Raw genomic sequence first — 23,327 nt, forward strand, 5'->3', positions numbered from 1 at the left:
TTAGTTTAGGAGCTAGTAGATCTTGTGTTATCCTGATTGTGTTTCCACAGTACTTAAATTGTATTCTTCCTGACTGCTGGTAATATTTTTTCTTTGACCTGGGAACTCTGGAATTTGGCTATGATATTCCTACGAGTTTTCCTTTTGGGATCTTTTTCAAGAGGTTAGCAGTGAATTCTTTCAATTTCTATTTTGTCCTCTGGTTCTAGAATATCAGGGAAATTTTTGTTGAGAATTTTTTGAAGGATGATTTCTAGGCTCTTTTTTTTTTTAAATCACAGCTTTCAGGTAGTCCAGTAATTCTTTAATTTTTGAATTATCTCTCCTGGACCTATTTTCCAGGTCAGTGGTTTTTCCAATGATATATTTCACATTGCCTATTTTTTCATTTGTTTGGATCTGTTTTATAGTATCTTGATTTCTTATAAAGTCAGCTTCCATTTGCTTCAATCTAATTTTGAAGGAATTAGTCTCTTCAGTGAGTTTTTGAAATTCCTTTTCCATCTGCATAATTTGGCTTTTTAAGGCATTCTCCTCATTGGCTTCTTGGACCTCTTTTGCAATTTGAGTTAGTCTATTTTCTAAGGTGTTATTTTCTTCAGTATTTTTTGGGGTCTCCTTTAGCAGAGGGTTGACTTGTTTTTCATGATTTTCTTTTTTTATTATTTTTTAGTTTACATCATTCATTTCCACAAGGTTTTGAGTTACAAAGGTTTTCTCCCCATTTTCCCCCTACCCACCACCCCAAAAGAGTGATCCCACTGAATATACCCTCCCCCAATCTGCTCTCTCCCATATTTTCCCCCATACCCCCTACAACTTTCCAGTAGGGCATGGTGGATCTCTATGTCCCAGTGCCTGTATATCTTATTTATCAGTTACATGTAAAACAATAATAATAATCATATACATATACATATATTTTAAACATTTGATTTTAAACCTTTGAATTTCAGATTCTTTCCCTACCTCTCGTCACCCACTCTTACTGGGAAGATAAGCAATTCAATATAGGCTATGTAAAATTCAGTGTAGCTATGCAAAACATTTCTGTAGTGGATATATTGTAAAAGACTGACTATATTTCCCTCCATCCTCTCCTACCTCCCACTAGTTCTGTGATCCTGTCCCTTTTCAAAAGTGGGTGCTCCTAACTTCGCTCCCCCTCCCCAGCCTGCCCTCCCTTCCATCAACCCCCCTCTCATCCCCTTCCCCCCTACTCTCCTGTAGGGTGAGATACCCTATTTAGTGTGTATGTCATTCCCTCCCTAAGCCAAATTGAGTGAGAATAAGGTTGACTCATTCCCTTTTGCCTTCTTGTTCTTCCCCTCCATTGTACCCATTTTCCCTTGCCTCTTCTATATGAGATAATTTACCCCATTCTATCTCTCCCAATCTCCTCTCATTATATTCCTCTCTCACCTCTCAATTTCACCTTGTATCATCTCTTCCTATTCAATTGGTCCTGTGCTCTGTCTATGTATACCTGTACACACATATACACACACCCACATATGTATTCATATGCCCATATACCCTCCTGTATAGACATACATACATACATACACACACACATTTCTATTCTCTCCAACTATTCTCATGCTGAGAAAAGTTTCATAAGTTACAATTATTGTTTTTCCATGTAGGAATGTTAATAGTTCAACTTTGATAAGTGGCTTATGATTTCTTTTCCCTATTTACTTTCTCATGCTTCTCTTGCTTCTTATATCTGAATGTCAAATTTTCTATTCAACCCTGGTTTTTTTGTCAAGAATGCTTGAAAGTCCTCTATTCCATTGAATTACCATATTTTCCTCTGAAACATGATACTCATTTTTGCTGGGTAGGGGATTCTTGGTTTTAATCCCAGCTCCTTTGACCTCTGGAATATCATATTCCAAGACCTTTTGTCCCTCAGTGTAGAAGTTGCCAGATCCTGTGTTATCCTGATTGTGTTTCCACAGTATTCAAATTGTTTCTTTCTGGCAGCTTGTAATATTCTCTCCTTGATCTGGGAATTCTGGAACCTGGCTATAATATTCCTAGGAGTTTTCTTTTTGGGATCTTTTTCAGGAGGTGATTGGTGGATTTTTTAACCTCTGTTTTGTCCTCTGTTTCTAACATCAGGGCAGTTTTCTTTGAGAACTTCTTGAAGGATGATTTCTAGGCTCTTTTTTTGATCATGGCTTTAAGGTACTCCAGTAATTTTCAAATTATCTCTCCTGGATCTATTTTCCAAGTCAGTGGTTTTCCTAGTGAGATATTTCACATTACTTTCTATTTTTTCATTTGTTTCGATCTGTTTAATAGTATCTTGATTTCTCATAAAGTCATTAGCTTCCATTTGCTCCAATCTAATTCTGAAGCAATGATTCTCTTCAGTGAGCTTTTGATTTTTTTTTCCATCTGGCAAATTTGGCTTTTTAAGCCATCCTTCTCCTCATTGGCTTTTTGAGCCTCTTTTGCCATTTGAGTTAGTCTGTTTTTTAAAGTGTTATTTTCTTCAGTCAGGTTGTTGACTCTCATTTCATAATTTTCTTGCATCATTCTCATTTCTCTTCCCAATTTCATAATCTTGAACCATCTTTTCCAATATTTTTTGTTTTCTTCTCCTATTCTAACTTTATGTTGAAGTCATTGTGTATTAGAGTATATGATGATTTAATTTGGAGTATTGTGCTTTGTAATTTCTGCTTTTTCTCATCCTGCCCAGTTTTGGTACATCAGTTATCTTCATTCTGATTTTTTGCTTATATTCCTTCTAAGTACTGCAAGGTGAGATTAATGGGTTTATCATGAAATGTTGTTCCTTGATATCTTTGGGTGCATAGTTACATTAGGTTTGCCTTGCCTCTTTTAAGACAACCTATCAGCCATCCTATTTAGCTGCAATTTCTTTATATATTCTGGTTTCACTTACAGTGCGAATGTCAACACTGTTTTGATTAATTTCCTCCACTGGCATAAGATGATAGATTTAAAGCTGGAAAGGATCTTAGAGACATCTAGTCCTAGCCTCTCATTTTATAGATAAGGAAACTGAGGCCCATGAGAGATGAGGTTACTTATCTAACATAGATGGTAAGTGGTAGAAAAGGATTTGAACTCATGTCTTTTGATTCCACATCCAGTATGCTAGATGCTGGGGATACAAGTTCAAAGAAGGAAACCATTTTGAATTGCAAGGAGTCTAATGGGATAGATAGCAAATACATAAAGAAATACAGGGGTGGCTAGGTGGCACAGTGAATAGAGCAACTGCCCTGGAGTCAGGAAGACCTGAGTTCAAATCCGGCCTCAGACACTTAACACTTACTAGCCCTGTGACCTTGGGCAAGTCACTTAACCCCAATTGCCCCGCCTTCCCCCCTCCAAAAAAAAAGAAATACAGAATAAATAGAAAGTAGTTTGGGAAGGAGGGCACTAGCAGTTTGGAGATAAGGGAAAAGGCTTCATTCATCTAGAGGGGTTGTTTGAGCTTTATTTGAGGTATTTGAAGTAGAGAGCTTTATTTGAGGCAGAGGTGAGGGAGGAAGGAAGTACATTTCAGGCCTGGGGGACTTGATTGCAACACATTATCTCCTTGTTGGTTGTTAGGTAAGAATCTCATATTTAGCTTGATAACAATTAAATTAATATTTATAAAATTTTTAAAAACTGCATGACTTTTCACCACTTAATATTTTCATGGTTGCCACGGACAAAAATTCACCTTTTGGCAAGCCTGTTGATAATGAGTATTGTACTTAATGTGGTACCAAGGCACCAAATATATAGTTTCTGGGGCCATACTAAAAGCCTTTTGCATGTGTGCGACCCTACCAAGGTCTCCTGGTCTCCTTTTAGGGTTATCTCCATGTCATGATGATGAAACATCAGAATTAGGATGTTTATGGAAGACAAAGCCACAGAAATTACTTAGATTCATGGAGCTTAAGAGTTTTAGTGATTTGAATTTAGGTAATTTTAGCTTGAATTCAGTATGCAATTTTATTTTCTTGCACTTATATCATTTGTTATCTCAAGGACAGAGACCTAAGAGAAACTTGGTGGCCCTAACTTCTTCCAAATCCAAAATACTTTTTTACTTGCTCTGCAAGTTTTTAATCTCTAAAGACCTAAGTGATGGTGTCTCTTCCACTAGTGATCTTTTAAGGGATTTCCATTCAGTACAATAAATATACTCGATGTTAGGTCAAAAGGTAACAAGAAACCCCCAAGGAAAGGAAGCCCAGAATCCTTCCTTTTTTTGTTAAAAGGTCATTGTCCTCTGAAACTTAATTGTATTTGAGAGTTCTACTGTACTACTTGTCTTGGTATTCAGGAATAATGGTATGTAATTATAGATACTATAGATAATTTTGTATGATCTTTTTATTCCATTATTTATATAGGAATCCTTATGTGGAGACTTGAGCAACTTACTCTTTTTTTAAGAAAAATTTATTCTTTTTTTTTTGGATGGGAGAAGGTAGGGCAATTGGGGTTAAGTGACTTGCCCAAGGTCACATGACTAGTTTTGTGTTAAGTATCTCAGGTCGGATTTGAACTCAGCTACTCCTGACTCCAGGGCTGGTGATCTATTCACTGCGCCACCTAGCTTCCCCTCGAGCAACTTACAGAAACTGCATGGTACAGTGGACAATGCTGACCTCAGATTCAGGAAGAGAGGGTTTAGTATCTCCCTCTAACCAAGGCTCTGTGGAACTGGGCAAGTCAGTGAACCTCTCGGTGCCTCAGGCAACTCTTAGCCTAGTAGTTGTAGAAATTTTGCTCACCTACATATGTTGGCAGTGGCAATTTCCTCATTTAAAATTCTCTACCTTAGTGAAATCACAGGTCTGGACAAAAGAAATCTTTTAACATTTTTTTTTCCCATAGATTTATGGAATTTGAAGAGTGATTTCCATTTTGAAAAGGAGAAACCTCCCACTTCCCCTTCCCCTACCCTGCACCCTCAAATTTATTGGTATAGGGGTAGACTATTTTCTTCTAAGATTTTTCCAGTTATTTTTTCCCCTCTAGGCTAAATTTTCTTATCTTTAAAATTATAACAATATTAAGAGATAGCAGTGCTTTCCAGTCAACTTAATACCTTGCCCTTTGTCCTTGGTTGATGATGGGTATCATATTTAAGGATAGTAGCTTTTGCTTACTTAAATATGTAAGATAGTACTTAAGGAGTAGCTTTAATGTTCAATGAAAGAGGTAAATGGAGAATGTGGATTCTACAGTGACCAGTCCTTTGTGTCTTTCAACTGCTATTGCTAGACCCTGCATTTGTAGCATTTGTCCCACGCCTCTTAACCTTTCCTGTCATATTCTTCATTGTTGCATTATTCTCTCATAAAGCAAAGTTCATCTGCAAAATTCTTTCTTAGATCTTGTCCATTTCTGACAATTCTCCATTCGTTTAATTCTGGAAAATTTGCAAATTTAGAGAGAAATAAAGGCTGCATTTTGTTTGCAGTCTCTTGTGGAAGACTGTAATGCTGGACAGTTTTGTTTTATTTCATTTTTATTTCTGATAGATAATACATGTCTCTAGAGACATAATTCTGTAGTTAATGAAGTGAAACGAATAGATGCAGAATGGGATCTGATAGACAGCATGATTTAAAAAATCTTGTACTATGTTTTTGAGCTCCTAGGATCTCCTTAAAATTTAGCCTTTATCTTGCTTATTGTATCCTATTTATAAATCTTTTTCTAAAAATGTCATATGAATATAGTTTCTTATTCTATAAATATGTTAGAGCATTAGAATCTTAAATTTAAATTCTGACCTTTATAGTTCAAAATTATAACAGTTTTTGCAAAACCACTTTAAAATCTCATAAGGTCTGATGTGTTTGAATTTATCTTCTAATTTTTAAATTTTTAGTTTTCAACATTCACTTCCATAAGTTTTAAATTTTCTCCCGCTCTCTTCAGCCTCTATCTGCAAGACAGCTTGCAATCTAATATGGCTCAATTTCACATTAGTCATGTTGTATAGAAGAATTATAACGAATGGGAAGAACCATGAGAAGGAAAAGAAAACCAAAATAAAACAAAACAAAAAAGAAAATAGTTTGCTTCGTTATTCATTCAGACTCTATAGTTCTTTATCTGGCTGTGACCGGCATTTTCCATCATGTGTCCTTTGGAATTGTTTTAGGTCCTTGCATTGCTGAGAAAGGGCTAAGTCTATCAAAATCAGTCCTTGAACACTTTGGCTGTTACTGTGTACAATGTTCTCCTGGTTCTGCTCACTTGGCATCAGTTCATATAAGTCTTTGCAGGTTTCTCTGAAGTCTGCCTGTTCATTAGTTTCTTATAGTACAAGAATATTCCATTACATTAATATACCACAACTTGTTTAGCCATTCCCCAATTGATGGGCATCACCTTGATTTCCAGTTCTTGGCCACGACTAAAAGTACTGCTAGAAATGTTTGTGTACATGTGGGACCTTTTCCCATTTTTATGATCTCTTTGGGATATAGCCCCAGAAGTGGTATTGCTGGGTCAATGGGTATGCACATTTTTATAGCCCTTTGGGCATAGTTCCAAATTTTCTCCAGAATGACTCACAACTCCACCAACAATGACTTAATTTTCCAACTTTCCCACATCTTCCCCAGCATTTATCATTTTCCTGTTTTGCCATGTTAGCCAATCTGATGGATGTGAAGTAGTACCTCAGAGCTGTTTTGTTTTGCATCTCTCTAATCTGTAGTGATTTAGAGCATTTTTTCATATGACTGTTTTCCTCTGAAAACTGCTAGTTCATATCTTTTGACCATTTATCATTTGGGGAATGATTTGTATTTTTGTAAATTTGATTCATTTCTCTATGTATTTTAGCAATAAGGCCTTTATTAGAAACACTGGTTGTAAAAATTCTTTCCCAGTTTTCTCTTTCCCTCCTAATTTTGGTTGCATTGACTTTATTTGTGCAAAAATTTTTCACTTTAATGTGATCAAAGTTTTCCATTTTGCATTTTGTAATGCTCTCTGTCTCTTGTTTCATCATAAATTCCTCCATTTTCCATAAATCTGACAGGTAAACTATTCCTTGCTCCCCTAATTTGTTTATAGTATCAGCCTTTACACCTAAGTCATGTACTCATTTGGACTTTATTCTGGTATACGGTGTCAGACATTGGGCTATGCCCAGTTTCTGCCATACTCTTTTCCAGTTTTCCCAGCAGCTTTTGTCAGACTGTGAGTTCTTATCCCAGAAGCTGGGGTCTTTGGATTTATCAAAAATAGATTGCTATAGTCATTGACTACTGTGTCTTGTGTACATAATCTATTTCACAGATTTACCTCTCTTATTTCTTAGTCAGTACCAAGTGGTTTTGATGATTGCTGCTTTTTAATACAATTTAAGATCTGGTATACCTAAGCTACCTTCCCTAGTATTTTGAATTTTTTTTTTTAAGTTCTGTTCCTGATGCTGTGTGAGACCATATACAAAGTGAATTACAAAGCAAAGCCTTGCAGGTGCTCATACTTGAAATATTGGTTGTGGATGGTGCTACTAAGTAATTTTTCATAGACTTTTGAAGCACCAGTCAGATTAAGGAGAACACAACAGAACATAAAAAGTATCAGTGGTAATTTTCCACAATTTATTATTGAAGACCTTTTACTAACATACTACTATATGTAGTCTAGTAGCCATAGTAACTAAAGAAGACTTTGAAATATATTTGTTATTCTTGGAACTACTTCAAAACCTTTGTGTCATAAAATCTCTTAATTCAGAATTTCTGCTGGTAAAATAGAAATGGTGCCAATCTTTTGTTATAAAGAATTAAGTAAGCATTTGGCAGGTTAAAGCTCTTAAAGAATTTGGTGGCCAAAGTAGTAGTCTTCCTGACTATCTAGAGAAATAGACTTTTGTATATGTAGATAAATCTGAATAAATGAAAACTATAGTAAATGGCCACTTAGTAAAATGTGAAAGCCATGACTTTAGGGATGCCAGAAATTAAATTTCCAGAGACAGAGGAAATAATTATTTTTAAAGAGTAAGTTCACATATTGTAGCTGCAAGCACCCCAAGCACGTCCTCAGGGTTTGCAGCTACCACAGGTTCTTGGATCTGCTTTGTTAAAGGAAAGCAACTCAAAATGGGTTAACAAGCTTACTTTAATCAGTCAGACCATATATCGTTTACCTCGTTCAGGGCAAAAAGGTCAGCACCCCGAACTTCAAAGTATACAGGCAGAATTATCAAGACATTAACAGATCAAGCAGACAGCTTTCCAAACTGTCCAATCATTACATCCATACCCAGTCAACATCTGGGTTTCCACATCTGGGTTTTTCAAAGCCGGGGGACTCTCAACAACGGCTTCCCAGAATTCAGATCAAATCACAGAACACTTCTGAAAGTGAGTCCCAAAACAAAGCTACACATCAGGGCTTATATAGCCTTCTCCTGGCTCAGAGAATGTAACAACCTTATTGACTCACTGGCCAATCAAGAAGTATCTACTGAAAAACAAGCCTCCCACCCCAGGCTTCAGGTGCACATTAGCCTAGGGGCAGGGAAGATCTTTAAAATTTACATTCTTATTACATTGTATCTACTGAAAAACAAGCCTCCCACCCCAGGCTTCAGGTGCACATTAGCCTAGGGGCAGGGAAGATCTTCAAAATTTACATTCTTATTACACATATGGCAAATATTCTGTATAAAAATCTGTATGAGTTTTATTACAGTGCAATATCTGAGCTATAAAAAAGTGAAAATTTAACTTTAAACTCAGAATAAGGAAATATTTTTTTTTGTCTCTCCTTTTAGCTCTAAAGAAATGTATTGTTTACTTTGAAGGTATTGTATCTGCACAGTATATATGAAGAAATAGAAAGTGGAAAGCTAGAGATGGTTCCTTATGTTCCTCCTGTTGTTCAGAGATAGAATAATTTCTCAATAGGATACCTCCATTGTCATTTGCAAGGAATAGATTTTTAGAGGTGCTATTGAATGTAAAAAGTATTTGTTTTCCACACAAAATATCTGAAGACAGTCTTAATCTGTCCAAATATTTCCTTCTTTTCAGTACTTAGTTGTACTTATATTTGGGGAAAAGTGTAACACTATTCTTGCCTTTCACAAGGAGCTATTGTCTTCTTCCTGTGATGGGTATACTAGGGGACTCTGAAGGGTTGTGTTAGGGCAAATATGTAAAAACCTCTTGTGTGAATAATCAGAGATCAGTGTACATTAGAAATGAGTAGGACCTTGGTGATGATGTGTCCCAGCCCTCTCATTTTACTGATAAGGAAACTGATAACCTGGAACAGTAAAGTCTCTTGTTCAAGGTTACATGACTGGATAGGTTTCCATTGTCAGGTACCTGTATATGTTATACTCAGTGGGGTGGTAGTCAATAAATTATTGATGGGAATTAACATATATAAAGCCTGTGTAGGCCAGAAAGACTCTGTGGGTGCCAGAAATGTACTAGATTATTGTAATAAATATAATATTAGTGAAATAAAAAGCAGGTTGTGAAACTTACACATTATTTTATCTTGCCTCTTAGTATGGGGAGTCCAAGGAATCTTTTGTCTTTAAGTCTTTTTCCACTAGAGCTTTCCTCTAATGCCATATTTGTGTGGAGGTAACTGGGTTCTCAAAGATTATTCCAGTGGTATATAAGATCTGATAATGAGGCCTGGAGTGTAAGTTTTGACATACTGTCTGTAGTCTGAGGAAGCCTTAACTGATTTTAGAAGCCTCCAGGTTGGCTGTGGGAAACAGTCTGATAAGGAATAAAAGGATTTGTAATCTGCATTGAGGAAAGGAATACTTTTCATATTCTTAAAGTATTAAAATATTTTAAATTAAAAAAAATTCAGTGACTTTTATGTTTATCCTACCTTTTTTTTTTTTTCTTAAAGCAATTGGGGTTAAGTAACTTGCTCAAGGTTACACGGCCAGGTGTTTCTGGGTAGGTGCTAAGTGTCTGAGCCCGGGATTCGATCTCCAGGTCGTTCTGACACTGGAGCCGGTGCTCTTACTTGCTGTGCTACCTGGCCGCCCCTATCCTACCTTTTAAAAACAAAAATAATCATGTAAGAATTATGTGAAGTACAGAAAGAAAACATAAAATGAATTAATAATAAATTAAATGATCAGAATTATTTGTAAAATAAGTAGCAAGTTCCCAAGCATAGAGAGGAAGAAAAAGAAGAGGAGGTTCTCCTTTCGCTTGACCTCCTATCCTCCTCTGGCTTCCACATTCAAGGCTGCATTGGTGGAAAGAGCATTGTAGTTAGAGCAAAAAATATCAAATAAGCCTGAATTCAGCTGAGGCAGTGGGGGATAGTAGAAAGATGGCGGCATTTTGTTGTGAATCTTAACTTTGCTATTTCACACCTGTGACGTTACAGGCAAGTTACTCATCCCTTCTGATTCTGAGTTTCCTAATCTGTAAAATGGGTAGAGTTTGGATTGGATGACACCAGGGGCCCTTCTGGCTTTACATCCATGGTCCTCTTACCCTGCTTAAGTTACAATGTACCTCTCTGAACTTGATTTTATCTGTGGTCGGGAAGGAGTGCAGCATTGTGGTAGAGAATAGGTCTCAAAGCCAGACCTTCCTAGTTTCCAAGCACAGGGAGTGGAGTCACTCCCCGTTCGAGCAACTGCTTGGAGAATCTGCATTGGGAGAGTTTCTCCTGAGAGTTCCCTGTACCAGTGAATCATAGGACCTGTCCTTATCCCTGTTCTGCCTCATCAGATGGTAAGGACAGTGCTTTCCTTTTTATCTTTGAAGTTCTGTGTAGATATGAGCTGCTGTTAACCACCCTGAGCTTTAGTTTTCTCATCTGTGAAATGGGGATAATACCTGTAAAATTTAGCATTAAATGAGATATTGTGAGTTAAATCTCTTAAAACTTAAAATTTCAGTTACTCCTCTTACTCCTTTTCATGGAAAGACCAATGCAGTTATAGACTGATATTTTCCCTACTACTTTAAAAATAATATGTCAGAACAGATTTCAGAGGGAATTCTATTTCATTGAGCGATTGCTTACCATTAAATGGAGAACAGAGTGATGCACAGCTGGTCTGTTGTTTTTTTGTTTGTTTTTATATCTATAAACCTGGAGAGGAGAGGAGTGTCAGCATTTTGCTACTTTGTGTATCTTTCCCCAATTTAGTATTTTATTTATTATTCTTTCTCTCTTGTTTAGATATTCAATCTTAAATGTTTCATTTGTTTTCCTTTAGAGAAGCCCGAAAGTGGCATTATTATAAGTAGGAACTTGACTTTTTTAGTTTCCTGGCTCAGTATTAGTTTAAATTTAACTGGCAACAATGATTATTAAACACACTTTATTTTTCCTGCATCTTTTTTTTTTTTTGCTTTTTGGAGGGCAGTTGGGGTTAAGTGACTTGCCCAAGGTCACGCAACTAGTTTTTGTGTTAAGTGTCTGAGGCTGGATTTGAGCTCAGGTCCTCCTGATTTGAACTCAGGTCCTCCTGACTCCAGGGCCAGTGCTCTATTCACTGTGCCATTTAGCCGCCCCTATTATTCATGTATCTTAAATTATTTGCATAGCATGATATCACATAACATAACTAGTCAGAGCCTCATAGCATTTTTTTCATCTCAGACTTATGGGTTGTATTCCATAAATTTTTTTGGAAATTGTAATTTGGAACACATTTTTAAAATGTTGTTATAAAAGATGGTTATAGAAGTGGTGTGGTGATGCATGCCTGAAATCCTACCCACTGAGGCTAGAAGGCTGGTGGATCTCTTGAATTTGAGAATTCTGAGCTGCAGTGAGTTAAACCAGTTAGGTTTGGTATTAATATGGTGAGCCCCCGGTAACCAGAGGTCACTAGCTTTCAAAGTAGTAACTTTTCCTAAGAAGGGATGAAAAGAAATAAGTCAGAAATGTAATGAATTGGACCTATGTATTTTCAGCCTGGGTAGGTTATGGAGACTCAGTCTTTTAAAAAAAAAAAATAGTAGTTAGCATTCTGAGTATAATGCATAAAAATCTATTAAGCCTTCTTGAGTAAGAAGCATAATACTTATAGTACTGTTTCACTTATATCTAAGTGCCATTTATTTATAGCACTGTTTTTTTTTGTAGGAAAATGCACTCAAAACTGCTAATTAGGATGTTAGGAATTCCTTTCCACTTTCTATTCTTCCCTGTTCCCCCTATCCTCTTAGTGGTGGTTTCCCTGGCAGAGTTATTGAAAACAACCTCAGTGGGCAGTAATAGGTGATCCTGGGTATCTAAGCTTAATATTCTACATTTGTATAAGAGAAAGTGTCTTTGTAGATAATTTTCTCCCATTATTCTGACTTGGACATCAAAAAACAGTTGTCCCTCTGGGGATCTGGGACTCCTTGGCACCCTGTATAGGTATAATAAATTAGGTATAGGTCATTCGCAAGTTGTGCTCATCCACTGGGAACTATGTGTAGTAAAACCTACCAACATTCCAGTTCTAAAGTTATACCATAGCTTGAGTATTAGCCATAGAGTTGGGTGCTTAACAGAAGCACTATGCAGCTGAATAAAATGCTTCTTTAAATTGGGTCCACTAAGTTCAGTTTTTCTCTTCTTAACCAAATATTTTGTTTTGTATGAAGTTTGGTAGTCTTCTGTCTCATGGAAGATAATGCTGGCCGGATCTTGTTAATTGTATTCTGATGTTTCCTTGCAGGTCCTGAAAATCCTTGGTTGGTCCAGGCATATGTTTTAGCAGCAAAGCACCCTTTTGCCTCAGTGGTAGCCCAGGAGGTTTTTCAAAGTGGAATTATTCCTTCAGATACAGACTTTCGTATCTACAGGGATTTTGGCAGCATTCCAGGTATGTTAGTTATCAACAATTTTGTGCAGATATTATGTTACAAGAATACACAATTTCAGTAGTTCCTTGTGATCTCTTAAATAATTGTTTTATTTTTTTATGTCTTTGGCAGTCCTCTGCGTGACAGCATGTATGCTTTTGGTATTAGCTAGCACTTATTATCAGGATTTAAGATTTGCAAAGTGCTTTACAAATATTAACTCATTTTATCCTTTTAGCAATCGGGTGAGATAGGGGTTATTATTATCTCCATTTTGTAGCTGAGGAAACAGTCTCAAAATTTTAACTTGGGCCTTGTAGCCTGTGATAGTAAATTCTTGTGCCAGACTTCTATATTAATGAAAACTGTGAGATTTGCCACATTGAATCCAATCACAAGTCAGTGTTAGATGGGAACTCAGAGGTTATCAAGTCCAGCCCTTTGTGTTTGTTCTTTGTTCTATGAGGGGGTCACAGCTCCAAGTAACAGTGGCACCTACCATTGAGCCTCTAAGACAGTTTGACACTTAATCTACTTCCTTGTCTTTATGTCCTTGGGAAGGCAAAATAATCTTAGTAGGAATGCAGATTGCCTGAGGCTCTAATTTATTTTTTATTAATTAAAACTGCAGCATTGTCTTACCATTTTTAGTCTCTGAGAAAGTTTAGAGGGAAACTTAGATCATCTGGTCTTTAAAATTTGTATATGTTAAATGATAATGGTTTGTCTAAGTGTATTTTGGTGAAAGATTCCTGAAAGCTATTTGTAAAATCATTTAAATGAATTACAGTCTTCCATTAACGTTTATTATTTTCTAGAGAATTATTTAAGGGTAAAAAAATTGAAAAACTTCATTGAAAAAGCTTTGCTTACTTTTATGTTGCTTTATTTATTTATTTATTTAAGCGATTGGGATTAAGTAACTTGCTCAGGGTTACATGGCCAGTTCTTTCTGGGTGTGGTGCTAAGTATCAGAGCCCGGATTCGACCCCAGGTCATCCTGACTCTGGGGCTGGTGCTCTTACTCACTGTGCCACCTGGCCGTCCCTGTTTTATTTCTTTAACAAAATAGTGGGAAATTAGGCAGCCTTCAGACATCCATTACTGTCAGGAAATGAAATTGGGATCATAAGGTCATAGGATTTAGAACCAGAAGAGGACAAATGAATTGGATCCCAGACAAAGTGATTTCCCAAGGGTGCATAGGTGGCACATAGGGGCAGCTGGTGGCACAGTGAATAGAGCTCTGGGTTGGAATCAGGAAGATCTGGGTTCAAATGTGATCACATACAAGCTGTGTGACTCTGTCTAGTCACTTCTAGTCACTTCACCTCTCTTTTCTCATTTTTCTTAATCTGTAAAAATAGCACCTACCTCTCTGGGTTGTGAGGATCAAAAGAGATAATGGTTGTAAAGCACTTAAGCGCAGTGTCTGGCACTTAGGTAGGCACTATGTAAATGTTATTGATGTTATTGTTATTTTATATGGATTCAAGATACAAACCTAGTTCCTGTCCTTCCAGATCCGGTGTCTTTTCTCCTATATTGTACTCCTTGCTGGAGAGCTCATTCTGGGATAGTATCTAACTGGAGGGTGGAGAATGGATGCTGGATGCTCCAAATCCCTCATCTTTGTATCTCATAAGTTTATCTTCTCTTGGTATACCATTGGTTGGTCACTCTTGTGTCTAGATGATGTCTACAGTTACTTTTAGAATTGATTATCTAATTGTAAAAATGTGCATGTTTAGGTTTTTACTCATTTTCTGAGAGATTTTATACTTCGTTATATGAATTTTAATCATAGCTGCTCTATTGTGATTAGATCACTGATTCTCCAGATTTCCCTTATATATAAAATAGTACAGTAATACAAATCATCTACCCGATTAACCGAATTGTTGAGATTTTAATCATTATAAAATGCTTATCAGTCAGCATCAGCCATTCAAGCATTATGGCAAGTACATGTTATCTGGGGTTACAATATGTTAACAGTGATAGGTAGCAAATTTGTGCAGCACTTTAAGGTTTGTAGAATGTTTTACAGATGACAGACGTTATATGGTTTGATCTTCATATCAATCCTAGGAGACAATTGCTACCATTATCCCCATTTTACATTTGAGGAAACTCAGGCAGGCAGATTACAAGTGACTTGCTGAGACTCACATAGTATGAGTCTGGGAGTGATTTTGAATTTGGGTCTTCCTGATTCAAGGTCCAACACTATTTACTGCATTTAACACACATAAGTCTAGACAAAATTAGGTAATTTTGGACGTGAGAGAGCTAGACAAGGGAGAGGATTGAAGTTGCTGCCCTTTGAGTTGAGTTTTAAAGGAAAATAGGATTCCTAAGAAAAGGTGAGGTAAAGAGGAAGTGAATTTCAGGACAGACAATCTAGACAAAGACCTAGAGACAGGATGTGGAATATCATATGTGAGGAACAGTAAGAGAGCCAGGAGTGGTTAGACAGGTCAGAGGGAGAACCAAGACAGGTGATGTTGAAAAGAAATAAAATTATTTTCAAGCATTGCTTGATAATTGTCATATTCAATTATGGACTTGTTTTATTTTGGAAATAATCATCAGCTTGTCGAGGGGACAATTTATGTTGTAATTATTAAAAGTAATTTAGACTGAAGTGAAGGTAGGTTTTATTCTTTCATAGTTTAGCATTTCAAATGAGTAAAAGTAAATCAATCTCAAAATGCATGAAGGTAATTATAATTTTTTTTTTTTGAGTCAGGCAACCTGGTATCTTTTGCTCACTTTAGCTAATTTTCATCTACCCCAAGTGACAAATCTATCAGGTCATGGTATGGATGATAGCTAGTACTTCAGGGGTCTTTGGAATTTTATTTCTTCTGTGACTAAATGAGCAGCACCTTATACAAATTGTTTGAAACTTGAATTTTTGTTCTGGCCAGTAAGGTACAATTTAGGGGGACCAAAAAAAGCATATGTGAAATGAACAGATGTAAGTGAGTCTGTTCTTTAGAAGTTTAAGTTTTATATACTTAATAAAAATAATTTTAACCTATAAATTTCTGTATTTATTTTATGTTTTCCTTTTCATTTCTTAGGAATAGACTTGGCTTTTATTGAAAATGGCTACATTTATCATACCAGGTATGATACATCAGACAGAATTCTCACTGATTCGATTCAGAGAGCAGGTTTGTATTAGATTTTCACAAGCAATACATGTAAATACAGTTTCCCAAAGTTGTTTACCTTTTAATATCAGAGTAATTTCTTCGGGAGTCACTATGTACTTCTTGAACTCAAGTGTGTCTAATGAGACCATAGGCTGTTTGCTTCTAAGACCATTGTTAATGTTGATCTCTACTGAAAAACTTTCATCTGTCTTTTAAGTTATGGATTAGTATTGCCTATTATGTCTCTTAGGAACTATACTTTCTATAACTTAGAATTTTTGTAATTTTTTCAGCTTTTACTTACAATTATCATACTAAAAATATCTTTGTTTTATATGTTGACAATAATGTCTCATGCATAGTCCATCTGGGATTATGTTTAGGGAGCTGACTAAGCAGAAATCATGCCAGGTGAAAACAAATAGAATAGTATTTCCAAGTATATACTTTTTATCTACACAGGTAGTTTCCTCTGCTCACTAATTAGGCATGTTCTACTTCTGTTATTTTTTTGGAATACAGAATGTATTTTCTTCTAGAAAGAATATTAATCAATGGTGACTAGGTGCTTGGGTCACCTAGAAAAGCCAACCCCATATAGCTGAAGGTTGTACAAATGATACTATTTCAGCTCTACCTAACCATGATTGAGAAACCTTTTTCTTTGAGAAAAAATTCCGAGTTATTGCTGATAAGTATAAAAATGCCTTTTTATCTGGGAGCCATAGGTATTTTTGTGATTTTGGCAGTGAGTTCTTCCAATGTGGTTTGTAGGAGGTACTCTTTTTTTTTTTTTTAAATAAGCAATCGGGGTTAAGCAACTTGCTCAAGGTTACATGGCCAGGTGTTTCTGGGAGGGTGCTAAGTGTTGGAGCCCGGATTCGATCCCTAGGTCATCCCGACACTGGGGCTGGTGCTCTTACTCACTGTGCTACCTGGCCACCCCTAGGAGCTACTCTTGATACCAGTGCTTATACATTTATGTAAGAGAAAGAACTTCATTTGCCTAAGAGGAATTGAACCTTCTTCAGTCCCTTTGTTTTCTGGACTAGTAAGCAAAGGGCAGTCTGTTCCAGTGGGAATAAAAAGGAACCTTTTTATTCCTTTGATGTTTTGCTTTTGTTTCCTAACAATTAGAAACCTTAAAAGATTCTGTAAAACAGTTTTATTCCATAGTGCCCTGAGGAGGGAGAGGAGAGACACATTTAGGTCACTTACTGACTTGATCTTTACATCTAGAGATAGATGGAGTCAGTAGCTAAAGTATTAGGCAGTAGTTAGGAATAATAAGGATGACAGCTAGCATTTGCATAGTAGCACTTTAACATGTTATATATTATCTCTTTTGATCCTTACAACAGCCTTGTGAAATAGATAATGTTACTATCCCCATTTTACAGATGAAGACTGAGGCTTGGAGAGGTCAAGTGACATGCTTTGGATCACACAGCTAAAGTGTCTGAGGCAGGATTTCACTTCAGGTGTTCCTGACTCTTCAGTCCAGTGTTCTGTCTACCATGCCACATGGCTGCTCTCCTTAGTATGAGCTTTATCATACTCATTCTAGGCAGTTATGCTGATGTAAGATGGTAGCAGACATAACTGTATTCCAAAAACAGAGGGAGGTTGATTTCCTTGTGGGTCCCACCAGGGAATTGGACTCTCCTAGGATAAGAGTGGGTGGTCCATGGTGAGCTACAGGTCCTAGCTGGGTTATACCAGACACTGTAAGGGAAGAGCCACATGATTGCCGAAGAGTTATGAGACCATCCAGATACACCAAGGGTTTATTATCAGTGGCAGCCAGTGGACAGTTGGGTATTATACATAGAATTAGAGATGAGTAATTCTACCACTCAGTGAACCCAGGGGAGGTAGGCACAGTCATTATGTTTTTTTGCAGCATCCTCTTTGACTGAACTGTGATAGTGGACTGCTATGACAGATTTTGTGGGACTTTGGAGGGAAGGGGATGACCAGTGTTGAAAAGGCAAGGATGATCAGCATGCAGAACCACTCGATGTGTCTCTGGTCCCCTTTTTGAATCCCAGTACAGTCATCCACAAGATTGAGGACGGGTGAACTATTCTTTTCTAGCTTTAAATGATCTATAACTTGACTAGATGGCTGGTCATGGAAACTTTTTGAAGTTGTAATTGAGGAGACTGACAGGAATGAAATAAAGGACAGAATGAATGGATAGGAAATGGAAGCAGGAGACTTAGTGTATTTTAGGAAATGTGATTGTGAAAGGAAAAAGAAAAATCAGAAGAATATGAAGAGAAATATTTCTATTTTTTTTACTTAAAACATAAATGAATATCAGTTGACTTCCATAGCTTAATTATTCCTATTTTAAACTACGTATAGAATAATTGTATATAGTATATTAAAATGATGTGCTGTTTATGTCTGCTCCCTCCTGCAGGTGACAACATTTTAGCTGTGCTTAAATATTTAGCTACATCTGACAGGCTGGCTTCTTCCTTTGAGTATCGACATGGAAACATGGTCTTTTTTGATGTGCTTGGCTTGTTTGTCATAGCCTATCCAGCTCGTGTTGGCTCAGTAATTAACTACATGGTGGTAGTAGCTGTTGTCCTATATTTGGGCAAAAAATTCTTGAAGCCCAAACAGAAGGGTAAGTCTGTATCTTTACTATAAATACAAGACGATAGAATTTTTGTGAGGCAAATATTTATCTTTGCATTAAGTTATGTAAAAATACATATTGTGTGGGGTCCTAAGAAAGACTCCCACAAGTAGTCTATTATTCTATACATCTGTATTCATTAGAGCATCTCATAACTCTCAAAGTCTTGTCTTTTAGTCTGCATGAAATAGCAATTTATGTGTTTTATTCACTAAGTCAGAAAGTAAGGGTTGTATAATGCTTAGGGGATTGACCTTGGAATTAAGGAGACTGAGGTTCAGTCTTGCCAGTGATCCCAGGATTTAGTGTATTCTTATCAAATCTGTGATCCCAGGAAAGTTACTTAGTTTCTTTACGGCTCATGTGACTCTCAAGCTGAGATAAATGGATAGATGAATAGATGTGGATGGATGGATGGATGGATGGATAGATGGGGATGGATGGATGGATAGATAGAGGTAGATGTGATCTGAATCCTCATAGGAAATTTTCTAAATTGATAAAATTACAGTTTCATATATTCCTGCATATACTTAGTATTGTATCTAAACACCCACCACCCACATAATATGTGCATTCTACACATACACAATACGTGTGTGGGGGGGATGTATGTGTGTATATGCATATGTACACATATACATATATATGTTTATATACCTACACTTTGTGTATATGTAAAAAAATTTTTTTTAAAGCAATTGGGGTTAAGTAACTTGCTCAAGGTTACACGGCCAGTTATTTTGTGCCAAGCATCTGAGGCCGGAACCGATCCCGGGTCTTCTGACTCCGGGGCCAGCTCTCTTACTCACTGCGCCACCTGGCTGCCCCTATATAAAATTTTTTTACACATGTAGACATTACTTAAAGGCAGTTATGAGGCATAGTGGATGGAGTTCTGGACCTGGAGTCAGTGAGACCTGAGTTCAGATTTGGCTTTAGATATCTGCTAAGTAGCTACATGACCCTAAGCAAGTCATTTAACTTCCCTTTGTCTTAGTTTCCTCAAATGTTAAATGGTAATAACTGCATACCTCATGGAGTTATGAGCATCAATGAAATAATATTTTGTAAAGTGCTTAACATGGTACATTGTAGACTACATACAAATGCTTATTCCCTTCCTGTCTCCCACTAGATGATAGATGGATAGATGTGTGTGTGTATTTTATATATATCTAGTACATCATTATAATATTAGGTGATGTATATGATACATAATACATTAGTTATCAAATCTAATATGCTTTAATATTCATATAATAGAAATATGTATTGTAGCTAATATATTGTATATTCAACATATAATATAAATATGAATAATAGGATATAATACATTAAATATATAATATACACACATATCTATTTGGTGGGGAAGGGAATAAGCATTTGCATTTTTAGCCTTCTTGGTGGTAGGTACTGTATTAAGCACTTTACAGGTAATATTTTATTGATCCTCACAACAACCCCATGTCATGCCATTATTATCAGTTAACATTTGAGGTAACTGAGGCAAAGGGAGGTAAGTGACTTGTCAAGGATTATACAGCCAGTAAATGTCTGAATCCATATTTGAACTCAGACCTTGCTGACTCCAGGCTTAGTGCTCCATCTATTGTGCCTCATAGTTGCCTTTAATTAACATTGTGTGTCACACACTTCACACTTTTGCCATAGAATCAATCAGATATGCTAGAAGAGACTCCAGAAGCTATCTAGACTATTCACACACACAGGACAGTATATAAACTATTTTGGGCTGATTTATTTGAATGCCCGGCATAAAGACATGATTTCATAGGTATCCAATAACCAGTGAACATTGATTAGTTATTCTTAGTTATCTTTAGAGAAAGTTTTAATAACTTGAATTACCTGTATTAGTGTTTTAACAAATGTTATCATAAATAAATCATTTTATTATTTATGACTTTGAAGATTTTATTCCTTTAACTTTTACTGCAATAATTTTACAAGTTGGTTACATAGTGAGTTTGTTAAAGTTTGTAATCTGAACTTTTATTTTTCTTTTCTTTAGCTGCTAACTACACAAAGGATTTCTTCTGTGGGCTTGGCATCACGCTAATAAGTTGGTTTACCAGCTTAGTTACTGTTCTTATTATAGCTGTGTTTATTTCTCTTATTGGACAGTCTCTTTCATGGTATAACCACTTTTACGTCTCAGTCTGTCTGTATGGGACTGCAGCTGTGGCTAAGATAACACTTGTGCATACACTTGCAAAAAGATTCTATTATGTGGTAAGTGCTGTAGGTATTTCTTGGTTGCTTGTTGCTTTCTTCTACAAGTGAAGAAAAACTGAGTTCATAACTGTGAGGATGGAGAAGTATTAAACCTAAAAGTTAATTTGACAAGTAATTGTCTTAGATGTCTTTTTGTTGGTATACTGGAAGTGTTTTCCAAATCAGGGGTTATGTTAAATAGGTCAAATGCTTGTAGTGTGCTGAACTGCATTACAGTATTTGGTATTCTCATCAGTAAGGCTTGTTATTACAGGCTCTTTCCATCTCTTATTGATGTCCTCCTGTTTGTACATATAACTAAATCCCTGTCATCCCTTCCCTGTTAGCCTTCTCCTTTGTGTAACTAAGAAAAGATATTTTCTTGGAACAGAAATATTGCCAAACTTTTTTATATTTAGTTAGAGGTACACAGTGAAACATTTTTAGAACAGTTGTCTTAGAAGAAGGTTTAAGTTACATTTTTTCAAAAAGTTTTTGATTTTAATACATGAATATTTAAAAAAAACAATAACAATCCTGTAATGCAGAATCCTTGCCCTGAGGGAGATGAACTTATTTAAATCAGCACTTAGCCAAAAGAGTATAGGTCAAAACATACTAGAATCAAGTATTTGACATATACTATTTCTTGTGTCTTTGCTCTGTGTAGATTCAAGACAATTGATGGAAACATTTAGTGGTAATTAGATCCTAAAAATTGGCATTATTGTTAGATAGATTTCTTTTTTATAGATTTTATTTTTGTCTGGGGTAGATTGTAATTGAGTACACTTTTAGGTAAAATCGGGTAGGTTGCTTAACAATATTTTTCATGGATGCTTCAAAAAAATTGGGAACCAGGGTATAGGTTAAGCTGGTAGCTAAGAAGAGAATTGCTCAAAAATTCAAGTCATGAAGTTTTTTTTACTTGACCCAGTCAGCTCTCTGTCCAAATCAACTTCAGAAAGGTTTTATGCCCTCTCTTGTTACAGTGCTTATGTTGCTGTTTCTAAGTTCTTTGGAAAGTTATAGAGACTTTTGAAGTTTTTCAGTTGCAGTCAGTTAAAATTTTAAGTAAATCAGCTCTCATAAGAATTCCTATATCTCAGAGACTCTCAGTTTTCCATCTTTTAAAAACTTTAAACAAATGAGGTTTTTTATTACATCTGTGACTTTTTTATACCATGTGATTTTTCTCTACTGACCATTTTGTAAAGATATTTGTTTGCTGTTGAAAAATAGTATCAGTTAAAAGACAATAAAGAACTCAGATAACTGAATTCTGAACATTTGTTAGATTCTTTTGCTTCCTGTGTTGTTTTCCTTTGCCTTTGTGTTAATTTCATTAATGCTTTTGTATTTTCCCTTTATAAGCTTTTATCATGCTGTGAGTTTGTAAGAGCACATTGTACATTCTGGGTCTTTACAGGAAACTATCATTAGTTATTTGAGGCAGCAGAATGTCCTACTGTCTCTGATGTAGACAGTTTCCTGTAAAGAATCCTTTTTGTACACTAATAAAATTAATATTATTAACTTGAAAATTCTTAAACGTAGCTTAATTCTTAAAAAAAAAAAGAGGCAGGAAGTTGATTCTATAACTTGAGCCAAATTTTAAATTTGGAGAATTTTCAGAAGTTTGCCTAATCTTGGGTATATGCTTAATCTCAAAGAACTTAAAACTGAATGGCACTTTAAAGCTATCTTATCTAGCCCCATCATTTCACCAGTGAGGAACCTCCTAGAGAGAATGCGGGACTTGTCTAAGCTCACCCAGGAAGTAAGTAGGAGACCCAGAATTTGAAACTAGGTCTTCCTACACAGGGAGAGAAAGTATGGGGTCATGATCTGTGATCACTCAGATCTCTGTTCTTCTTGTGTTTGCTGAGGTGGTACTCCTTTGGCAATCATTTTTGGTGACATGTACGCTAAGAATTTTCTCAAGAACTATATTCAACTTTATGATCGATTTAGAAGGGCTCCAGTGGTATTAATGTAATGTCTTATGTTTTCAAAATATATGTATACAGATTGTGTACAATTCATTCTTAGGAAATTTCCAGTTGAGATTTTATTATTGCTACTTATAAAATTATTTTTTGACTTTTTTCTGTTCCTTTTTTTCTATCTGTTTTTATTGGTCCAGATTCCCTATTCAGGAATGTATGACAGAGACAGCCCCACAGTTAAGGAGAGGGTGAAGGGAGATGGTAAGGGCTTCAGAAGTGCTTGTTCTTTGGTCACAGTTGGGATAATTACTTCACTGTATAGTTTCACATATGTGAGTTTAGATTTGGTGAAGATGAAATTAGGAGTCAGTCTGCAAATTGGGTGGAAATTTATAGTGAAGTAGAGAGCCATGTCCTTTGAACTTGTAGAATGGGAATCTGTCTTAGTTTATTTCCTCCATTGTGAATTTCTGTCTGTGTGTGTGTTTATGTTTCT

The 23,327-nt window shown here is 36.1% G+C and overlaps 1 protein-coding gene across 1 annotated transcript in view; it reads left to right on the top strand.

Moving 5' to 3' along the window:
• The window catches only part of ERMP1 (endoplasmic reticulum metallopeptidase 1), a 58,097-nt gene that overhangs the window by 13,654 nt on the left and 21,116 nt on the right, over window positions 1-23,327 (top strand). The window contains exons 5-8 of the mRNA XM_069090784.1: window positions 12,698-12,844; window positions 15,914-16,006; window positions 18,417-18,629; window positions 20,680-20,900. Of these exons, the coding sequence (XP_068946885.1) occupies window positions 12,698-12,844; window positions 15,914-16,006; window positions 18,417-18,629; window positions 20,680-20,900 (674 nt within the window). The remainder of the gene's footprint in view (window positions 1-12,697; window positions 12,845-15,913; window positions 16,007-18,416; window positions 18,630-20,679; window positions 20,901-23,327) is intronic.

Source organism: Petaurus breviceps, unplaced genomic scaffold (genome assembly GCF_028583685.1).
Source record: "Petaurus breviceps papuanus isolate PSGF00001 unplaced genomic scaffold, PetGlider_PUasm1.0 187, whole genome shotgun sequence".
Lineage (NCBI taxonomy): Eukaryota > Metazoa > Chordata > Mammalia > Diprotodontia > Petauridae > Petaurus > Petaurus breviceps.